Source organism: Callithrix jacchus, chromosome 20 (genome assembly GCF_049354715.1).
Source record: "Callithrix jacchus isolate 240 chromosome 20, calJac240_pri, whole genome shotgun sequence".
Taxonomy (NCBI): Eukaryota; Metazoa; Chordata; class Mammalia; order Primates; family Cebidae; genus Callithrix; species Callithrix jacchus.
This window is the reverse complement of record NC_133521.1, coordinates 33,958,668-33,969,787: the sequence shown is the minus strand read 5'-3', so window position 1 is coordinate 33,969,787 and position 11,120 is coordinate 33,958,668. Positions and strand designations below refer to the sequence as shown.

The window sequence follows — 11,120 nt, the reverse complement described above, 5'->3', positions numbered from 1 at the left end:
AGTAGACATTGATAACTAGAGCTTTCTTCTGGTCTATCTTCATCCCTCATAAGAGTGCAGGTATATCGGCACCAGGAAAGAGTCCTGGCTCAGGCCAAGCCAATGGACCCCAGTGGTCATTTCCCTGGTCTCCAAATACATAATTAGAATGAATTTGCCCAGTGCTGATACTGTCCCCACTTTGGTTCCTCAGACAATGCAGGGACATAAGAAGAGCGGTGAGAGTAAAATAATCCAAGTGGCAGAAACTATTCCCTCCGGAGTTCCACTGTCCAAAATGGCAAATGTATACTGGGGAACAGAGAGACAAGGATTAATGCTATCCTTAATGACTGAAAACATGCAAAGTCAGTGGCCCCCATAGTACCTCCAGTTAATTTAATGATCTAGCCCCCGAAGAAACCAGAGGATGCTGAGAACAACAATGGTCTGCCACAAACTTAGGCAGAGTCCTGATTGCAGTTGCTGCATCAGATGTGGTTCCTTAGTTAGGACATATTAACATGGTCTCAGGTATATACTAGGTGACTAAATAACTTGAACAATGTATCATCTTCCAAACCCATTAGAAAAGAAATTTAGAAACAGTTTGCACTTACCTGAAACGGACAACAGTCTTGCCGCAACCACTTATTAAATAGGGAATCCTTTCCCCCATTGCTTGTTTTTGTCAGGTTTGTCAAATATCAGATGGTTGTACATGTGTGGCGTTACTTCTGAGGCCTCTGCTCTGTTCCATTGGTCTATTTCTCTGTTTTTGTACCAGTACCACTGTTTTGCCCTACAAGAGCTCCTGAAGGAAGCACTAAACGTGAAAAGGACCAACCAGTACAAGCCACTGCAAAAACATACCAAATTGTAAAGAACATCAATATTATGAAGAAACTCCATCAACAAATGGTTAAAACAACCAGCTAGCATCAAAATGGTGGAATCAATTCACACATAACAATATTAACCTTAAATGTAAATGGGCAAAATGCCCCAATCAAAAGACACAGACTGGCAAACCAGATAAAAAGTCAAGACCCATTGGTGTGCTGCATTTAGGAGACCCATCTCATGTGCAAAGACACACATAGGCTCAAAATACAGGAATGGAGGAAAATTTACCAAGCAAATAGAGAACAAAAAAGAAAAAAAAAAAGCAGAAGTTGCAATGCTAGTCTCTGATAAAACAGACTTTAAATCACAAAGATCAAAAGAGACGAAGGACACTATATAACGGTAAATGTATCAATGCAACGAGAAGAGATAACTATCCTAAATATACATGCACCCAATACAGCAGCACCCAGACACATAGAGCAAGTTCTTAATGACCTACAAGGAGACTCAGAATCCCACATAATAATAGTGGGAGACTTTAACACCTCATTGCCAATATTAGATCAATGAGACAGAAAATTAACAAGGATACCCAGGACTTGAACTCAGATCTGGACCAAGTGGACCTAATAGACATCTATAGAACTCTTCACCCCAAATCCACAGAATATACATTCTTCTCAGCACCATAATGCACTTATTCTAAAACTGACCACATAATTGGAAGTAAAACACGCCTCAGCAAATGCAAAAGAATGGAAATCATAACACACAGTCTCTCAGACCACAACGCAATCAAATAGAACTCAGCATTAAGAAATTCACTCAAAACTGCACAACTGCATGGAAACTGAACAACCTGTTCCTGAATGACTACTGGATAAATAATGAAACAAAGGCAGAAATAAAGATGTTCTTTGAAACCAGTGAGAAGGAAGACACAATGTACAAGAATATCTGGGACACATTTAAAGCAGAGTCCAGAGGGAAATTTATAGCACCAAATACCCACAAGAGAAATGAGGAAAGATCTAAAATTGATACCCTAATTGCATGATTAAAAGAACTAGAGGGGCAAGATCAAACAAATTCAAAAGCTAGCAGAAGACAAGAATTAACTGAGATCAGAGCAGAACTGAAGGAGATAGAGACACAAAGAACCCTTCAAAAATCTATAAATCCAGGAGACTTTTTTTTTAAAGATCAATAAAGTAGACTGCTAGCCAGACTGCTAAAGAAGAAAAGAGAGAAGAATCCAATAAATACAATAAAAAATGATAATGGGGATATCACCACTGATCCCACAGAAATACAAGCTACCATCAGAGATTACTATAAACACCTCTATGTACATAAACCAGTAAATCTAGAATAAATGGATAAATTACTGGGTACTTGCACCCTCCCAAGACTAAACCAAGAGGAAGTTGAATCCCTGAATACACCCATAACAAGGTCTGAAGTTGAGGCAGTAATTAATAGCCTATCAACCAAAAAAAGGCCAGGACCAGATGGGTTCACAGCCAAATTCTACCAGAGTTACAAAGAGAAGCTGATACCACTCCTTCTCCAACTATTCCATACAATACAAAACGAGGGAATCCTCCCTAACTCATTTTATGAGGCCAACGTCATCCTCATACCAAAACCTGACAGAGACACAACTAAAAAAGAAAATTTCAGGCCGATATCCATAATGAACATTGATGTGAAAATCCTCAGTAAAATACTGGCAAACCAAATTTAACAGCACATCAAAAAGCTCATCTGTCACGATCAAATTGGCTTCATCCTTGGGATGTATGCCTGGTTCAACATATGCAAAATATAAATGTAATCCATCATATAAACAGAACCAAAGACAAAAACCACATGATTATCTCAATAGATGCAGAGAAGGCCTTCGACAAAATTCAACAGCCCTTATGCTAAAAACTCTGAATAAACTAGGCATTGATGGAATGCATCAAAATAATAAGAGCTATTTATGACAAATTCAGAGCCAGTTTATACTGAATGGGCAAAAACTGGAAGCATTCCCTTTCAAAACTGGCACCAGACAAGGATGCCTTCTCTCACCACTCCTATTCAACACTATTGGAAGTTCTGGTTAGGGCAATCAGGCAAGAAAAAATAATAAAGCGTATTCAGTTGGGAAAAGAGGAAGTCAAATTGTCTCTATTTGCAGACAACATGATTTTATATTTAGAAGACCCCATCATCTCAGCCCAAAATCTCCCTAAGCTTATAAGCAAATTCAGGAAAGTCTCAGCATACAAAATTGATGTGCAAAAATCACAAGCATACCTATTACACCAATGACAGACAAACAGAGATCCAAATCATGAGTGAATTCTCATTCACAATTGCTACAAAGAGAATAAAACACCTACAAACACAATTAACAAGGGATGTGAAGGATTTATTCAAAAAGAATTACAAACCACTGCTCAAGGAAGTAAGACAGGACACAAACAGATGGAAAAACGTTCCATACTCATGGTTAGGATCAATATTGTGAAAATGGCTATACTGTCTAAAGTAATTTATACATTCAATGCTATCCCCATCAAACTACCATTGACTTTCTTCGCAGAATTGGAAAAAAACACCTTTAACTTCATATGGAACCAAAAAAGAGCCTGCATAGGCAAGACAATCCTAAGCGAAAAACAAAGCTGGAGGCATCACACTACCTGACTTCAAACTATGCTACAAGGCTAAAACCTTACCAAAACAAGTAATGGGGAAAGGATTCCCTATTTAATAAATGATGTTGGGAAAAATGGCTAGCCATAAGCAGAAAGCTGAAACTAGATCCCTTCCTTATACCTTACACAAAAATGAACTCCAGATGGATCAAACATTTAAACATAAGACCTAACACCGGCCGGGCACAGTGGCTCATGCCTGTAATCCCAACACTTTGGGAGGCCGAGGCAGGTGGATCACGAGGTCAAGATATCGAGATCATCCTGGTCAACATGGTGAAACCCCGTCTCTACTAAAAATACAAAAAAAAATTAGCTGGGCATGGTGGCACGTGCCTGTAATCCCAGCTACTTGGGAGGCTGAGGCAGGAGAATTGCCTGAACCCAGGAGGCAGAGGTTGCAGTGAGCCGAGATCGCACCATTGCACTCCAGCCTGGGTAACAAGAGCGAAACTCTGTCTCAAAAAAAAAAAAAAAAAAAAAAAAAAGACCTAACACCATAAAACCCCTAGAAAAAAACCTAGGCAATACCATTCAGGACATAGGCATGGGCAAGGATTTCATGACTAAAACACCAAAAGCAATGGCAACAAAAGCCAACAGAGACAAATGGAATCTAATCAAACTTAAGAGCTTTTGCACAGCAAAAGAAACTATCATTACAGTGAACTGGCAACCAACAGAATTGAAAAAAATTCTACAATCTGCCCATCTGACAAACGGCTAATATCCAGAATCTACAAAGAACTTATACAAATTTTCAAGAAAAAAACAAATGAACCCATCAAAAAGTGGGTGAATCATATGAACAGACTTCTCAAAAGAAGACATTTATGAAGCTAACAAATATATGAAAAAAAGCTCATCATCTCTGGTCATTAGAGGAATGAAAATCAAAATCACATTGAGATACTATCTCACACCAGTTAGAATGGCAATTATTAAAAATCAGGAGACAACAGATGCTGGAGAGGATGTGGAAAAATAGGAACACTTTTACACTGTTGGTGGGAGTGTAAATTAGTTCAACCATTGTGGAAGACAGTGTGGTGATTCCTCAAAGGATCTACAAATAGAAATACCATTTGGCCCAGCAATTCCATTACTGAGTATATAGCCAAAGGATTATAAGTCATTTTATTGTAAAGACACACGTTCACATATGTTCATTGGGGCACCGTTTACAATAGCAAAGACTTGGAACCAACCCAAGTGCCCATCAATGATAGACTGGATAAAGAAAATGTGGCACATATACACCATGGAATACTATGCAGCCTTAAGAACGATGAGTTCATGTTCTCTGCAGGGACATGAATCTGGAAACCATCATTCTCAGCAAACTATCGCAAGAACAGAAAACAAAACACTGCATGTTCTCACTCATAAGTGGGTGCTGAACAATGAAAACACATGGACACAGGGATGGGAACATCACACACTGGAGCCTATTGGGGGTGGGGGGCTATGGGATGGATAGCAGCAGGTGGGGAGGTTTGGGAGGGATAGCATTAGGAGAAATACCTAATGTAGATGATGAGGTGATGGATGCAGCAAACCATCATGGCACATGTATACCTATGTAACAAACCAGCATGTCTGTGCATGTACCCCAGAACTTAAAGTACAATAAATAAAAATAAATGAAAACTTAAAAAATAAAAATAAATAATTATTACTTTTTTCAGGTATGGATTTCCTTTACTGCCTGCAAGCTGTCGGCTACCACTACCTGTTGAGGGGTCTACAGAGCCCCTCTGGTGGTATGGTATGTGACAGGATCAGCATATTTCATGGCAGTGTGCCCACTTTCTCTTATCCTTTGCTGTAATGTGGATCTTTCACTGATTCAAGATTTTATGAGAGACTATGTGAGGACTAACTGTCTCTAACCAACAGCAAGTGAGGGAGCTGACATTACACTCTGAAGAAGGGAGAATTGTGATTTGCATGTTGATACTTCTTTGATCAATTTCAATGGTAACTGCCAAAGTGCAGCAAGATATACCCTGAGAAGGTCATTGTATACAAGGGTTCAAAAACCTTGTAGTGTCATCAGCTGGAGATATCAGAACCAGGTGTGGATGGTAGAGGAGGAAGAGGATGAGTACAAGTCACAGCAAAGAGACTACCTACAGTGGAAGGGTCTATGATTTATTCCGTACTCCTCCCTCCTGTCCAAGATACAAAGTTCACTAGAGTTCTGAAGGAGCCGCTCCCGGAACTCATATGAAGCAGGTGGATCTGATTAGCACAGGGGGCACAACCTCAGAGATGCTGTACGGTGCCACTGAGATGCCTATTTCAGGATTCAGCAATTTATTCTTCCCAGCTGCTGGCCATATTTTTCCTCCCACTTCAGGAACCACCTAAACTGAAAAGAGCCATTTGTCCAAGTTCATGCCCACTTCACGAAGCAGTTAACATTCAATGACTGTTCAATACAGGAGTATAAATTCCCATCTCCTCCACCTTGATTCGGGACATCACTAAAGGACCATGTCAGCAGGGTCGGCTGATTCCTTGTTGCGACCACACCACAGTCTGCTTCTCCATCTGCCCCATCCCACATCGTCCTTTCTTCGACAGGCATTAATCTCTACAGTAGCCCCTAAAAGACTTCTCCGAAGGTAATCTCTTTCTCAAAGTTTGCTTCCCAGGGAACCCACACTATAGCAGCAGGTTATTTATAAATGTAGAGAGAGTTAAAGAGAAGTTAAAAGAGTTATAAGTGATGGGGAGGGGATCTGGCAATGGAAAGCTATTTTCTTTTGATAAGCATTCTTGAGCTGTTTAATTTTTAAACTATGTGCATGTATTTTTAATAAATATTTAAACACAATGTTAAAATAGAAAACCAGATTTTTTTAAAGATTGCACTGGAAAATCCATTGTAATTGTAGGTCAGATTTATTTTCCATCTCATTCTATTTTTATTTGCAAATATTCCAAGCCAAGCTCCAGCTTTCTGAATCACATTATATGCACACGACTTTGTACCCTTATCTTCACTTCTTATTTCTTGCACAGACAAATGTGTTCACCCACCCACATCCCCAACACAAAGACATTCAGCTTCTAAACTTAATCCTCCATGTTACCACTCTCTCATCCAGACTTTGGAAAAGTGGAAGACAACCAGGACATATTGAAGGTATCCGGTCTGTTCATCATTTAGTTGATACATACGTTGGAAAATCAAATGATTCGCTTGAACATGCATTGATTTAGGATGTGTCTAATTTATCCGTCTATCGGGAGGAAAATATTTGATGACTCCCTCAGTGACATCAAATTCTTATTGTGGATTTCACAAAGCCTATATCAAAGTGCTTCAGCAGTAATAACTGTCTCTCCTGCAGTCAAGGACCATAAACCTACCGAATAATTTTGAAAGAAAGCCAAACCTATCAACAGCAATGACCTATCAAAGCAAGGTTGATGTTCATTTAGCGAAGATAATGGATGAGGTATAGAACTATAGATCATTGGTGACAAAGAGAATATCAAGATCCTTCAGATTTTTCTACACCACTAAATAATTGCCAAAATTCCAGGTCTTGGAAGCATTAAGATCAATATCACGTGGAGTAAAAAGAACACCGTAGTCACAACTTCGGCACTTACACACTGATATGTGTTCCCTTGGGAACATCAATTGATATCACTGCATCTTAGACTTTTCATCTGTGAAAGTGTTCACACTAAATAATGTCAGTGCTGTCCAGTTCCATGAGGGACTCTGTTATTCTGAAGGTCAAAAGCATCTACTGAAAGATAACTTTGAAATGATTGACTTCTGTTTTGCATTTTAGTTCAAAAATGCATTTTATTAATAATAAAAGAAGAGATTACAAATCAGGAAATCGAAGTCATGGCATAGTATGTGCCAATGCATTTTGATGCCATAATGCTGAGTCTCTTGCAGTGCAGACCACAGAAGACTATGAGGCTTTACCAATAAACCTCTCTAGAGACCAGCTACCAATGAGGTTAATAACGCTATTACATAACATTTGCAAAAGATTCAGAGCTCTAATGATGTTTGCATTCAGTTTTGCATCAACTAAATAATACCATTTCTATGTTAAATCCTTCACTTGTCACCATAGGTCTACCACTCAAACAAAGAGTATACCATTTACCAACATAGGTCCTTGATCCTTCCTAAACTACTAGGTTAATTCAGGTTCTTAAGATTTAGTCAGACATCTGCAGAAACATCAATTTGGATATAATGATATGAGAAAAGAGAGGCAGTTTTATAAGAGTTAAGAAGGAAAATACAGAAAATAAGATAATAGTAACGCTAAATTTACATATTTCCAGATCCTTCTGGTATAGACAAACTAAGAAATCCAATATTTACTTGGGAGGCACTTGAGGGTCTGAGTATGGACAATAGAGTGCCTTTAATGTATAATTGGCTTAAGGAATTCAAAGATAGTCCCTTGTATGCATGGTCTCAGGATTAATTATTCTAACAGTTTCATAAGATTATTGATCATTCTTTGATCTCCTGCTGTATAATACACCCTGACCAGAATGTACCATTCAGCAACTTGTATCGATTCTTGGTAATTTTTGAGAAATGAACCCCATCGTCTCAGATAAGAAGTATCTAGAATGACAAATTCAGTACGGATCATTTAAGATGCTATCTCCCTGTAGAGTGTGCATTCTTTAATTACTGATTGTGTAGATCACCGATGGTTGCAGCTCAGATTTCAAAAAGTATACACTGAAAGTGCTGTGCATACTTTGCATGGCAAAATATTTCAGATTGGGAAACGGAACTCAATACTTCAATTTGCCTCTTTTTTTTTTTTTTGGTAATGTATGATTTGTGAAGTATAATCATTGAAGATCAAGGCAAATTTTGTGATAAACTTTAGAAAAATAGAAACATAAACCAATAACGAACTGACATAAGGTTTGGGGAAAATATCATCAGAAGTATATTTCATTTGAGGTATTACAGTTGTAAATTAAAAAATAACTTTTGCTGTGTTAAGAATTTTTTAAATATATCAACAAGTTTAGTTGAAAACATTTTACATTCTTTGGGAAACTGACATTACTCAGGGTCTCAAGTAGTGTCACCATCAAACAATGGTAGCAAATTAATTGGAAAACTTTTTTAAAAGGAAAGACATTACATACTAATAACCACTGCACTTTCTGGGTCTTGTTAAATACAACTTGCATGTTCAGAGTTGAAATCTGACACTCAAAACCAAATGTATTCAACATTATTAAGAAGAGACAAACAGAAAAATGAGCAATACCAACAAAGCAACGACAACAAAACATTTTTCGAGACTATTGATGTATTGTATTGAATATAATACAGAGAAAGGTAAAGGGGCTTTATTATGCTTGTGGCCACTGAAGATGCAAACAGCGGCCAAACAGGATCTGAGAAGCATTTCCAGGTCTGTGAATAACACCATGGGAAGACAAAAGCAATCACAGTAAGTGTTTGTAAATAAAGCAAGGTCATTATAGTCCAAATTTAATTTTTACCTCTAACAAAACTTATGTATTACATGGTTAAGAGACCAAGGCTACAGTTTTCACTTGTAAAAACTGCAGCCATTAAGCAGGTTAAACTTGTTTTAGATCATACCAGAACAGTTGCAAATTAACAGCAATATCTAATTTATTGTTCCATAAAATGAATGCTATGAGAAATACATTACTGGACAAGGCTTCCTGGAGCCACCCCAAGCCTGGACATGGCAAGACGGCAGGGCTGCAAACTCATTGCCTGTACATTCAGCGTAAGAGCATTTGTTTGTCCACTGAGAGCCCCTGGCTATTAAAACCAACTGTCATAATTATATGCTAAATCATAGCTGCCAATCAGAAGAAGTACTCTTTCTGATTTTCATTGACTGCATTTTGTATATTAAGCTCACTTTTCAGAACAGCCTCAGCACTGTCTACATTCTCTGACCTCTTTGCCTCACTTCTTTTATATAACCTTTTTTGCTGATAAATGCGAACAGCTATGGCAGTGATGCAAAGCAAGATAAAAATCACAACTGCTATCAGACCTAGGGAGAGAAAAGAAACATAAAGTCAGAATTTTCGCCCGAATAGAAACTGTGCTGACATCATTGCTTAGTAAGTAATTATAATATTACTTTCCACTTAAGCATCTACTGTATACAAATAGAAAATATAAAAACTTCAGGGATTTATGGTTCAAGAAGTACTGTTGTATGTTGAGTTTATTTCTGAGTTCTATCAGCCTTAGGGGTTCACCTACATTCATTCTAAAGGCTTAGCATGTCTGATTTACTTGGTGCATTTATATTTAACACAAGGTATTACCCACATGTCTCTAGGACCATGTGGCCACTTCATATTAGTTTTAATTATTCTGAAATTATAGAGTAGTAGCAACATCCCAAGATGATTAAAGTGTTTTGTGATTAAATATGTAAAAATTTTCATAAAGATATTATTCAATTATTTGTTATACTGTTGAATAGCAGAAATGGGTTACATGAATAAATCATTCTGACCAATAAAACATAGATAAATAGATATGCTTAAATTATTTCTATATGAGAAATGTTTTAAAACACTTCTGGTTGTAAATACAAATTCTAAGTGCTGCAATTCTTAACTATGCCAGTGGTTACCAACGCTGGCATTACATTAGGTCAGTCGTCCTCTGAGTATGATCTGTAAACCCATGGTGGTCCCTTGGACATTCTGAGAGCACATATGGGCTCAAAACTATTTTTATGATAATTCTAAGATGCCTTTTTCACTGTGTTGACATTTCCTATTTTAATGCTGACCCAATTTGGTATAAAAACAAGGTTAGGTAAAATTTCTGGTACTTAGAGCAAATTAAGGCAAGGACACAACTCAATAATAGTAATGAATTCATGAAGTAGATAACATTACACCGCCAAACTTGTTGGAAAAAGAAAAAAAAAAGCCTAATTTATTTAAGAATATCCTTAATGAAGCTATAAAAATTATTCATGTAATTAAACCTTGACCCTTGGCTGCAAGTGTTTTTAACATTTTGTGTGTTAAAATGGGACATACACATAAAGTACTTCTAGTGCACTCTGAAGTATGATCATTGTCTCCAGGAAAAGTACTTATGTGGACCTTTGATTTGTGAATTGAATTAGTTGCTTTTTGCTTCATGTAACATCATTTTTATTTGAAAGAATAACTAACAGACAAACTATGGTTGTTCAGACTTGAGTATTTGGTGGGCATTTTCTCTAAAATGAATGAAGTAAATGTGTCACTTCAAGAAAAACAATTAAAGCATATGTTGTGAATGATAAAATTCAAGATTTCAAATAAAAAATAGAATTTGGAAAACTACTTTCTGTCACCAAGAGTGGAGAGTTGTCTACACTTCAAAGAATTTTCTGATAAGATCAGTGGAGGTATAAACTAATGTCATTTGATTAGATACAATTAGGTACTATGAAAAGAGCAATGTGAATCAAATCTCATATGGCAAAACTAAGACTCCATTCTAAAATAGATGTATGCAGCCATAACAGAGTACAAGAAATCAAAGATTTGAAGGTTTTTATT

The 11,120-nt window shown here is 37.2% G+C and overlaps 1 protein-coding gene across 4 annotated transcripts in view; it reads right to left on the bottom strand.

Moving 5' to 3' along the window:
• Nucleotides 1-8,851: 8,851 nt before the first annotated feature.
• Nucleotides 8,852-11,120, bottom strand: part of CNTNAP4 (contactin associated protein family member 4) — a 288,212-nt gene continuing 285,943 nt past the window's right edge. For all 4 annotated transcript variants that reach the window (XM_002761181.6, XM_078358379.1, XM_078358378.1 and 1 more), the window contains one exon: nt 8,852-9,598. In XM_002761181.6, the coding sequence (XP_002761227.1) occupies nt 9,405-9,598 (194 nt within the window). In that variant the 3' untranslated portion in view covers nt 8,852-9,404. The remainder of the gene's footprint in view (nt 9,599-11,120) is intronic.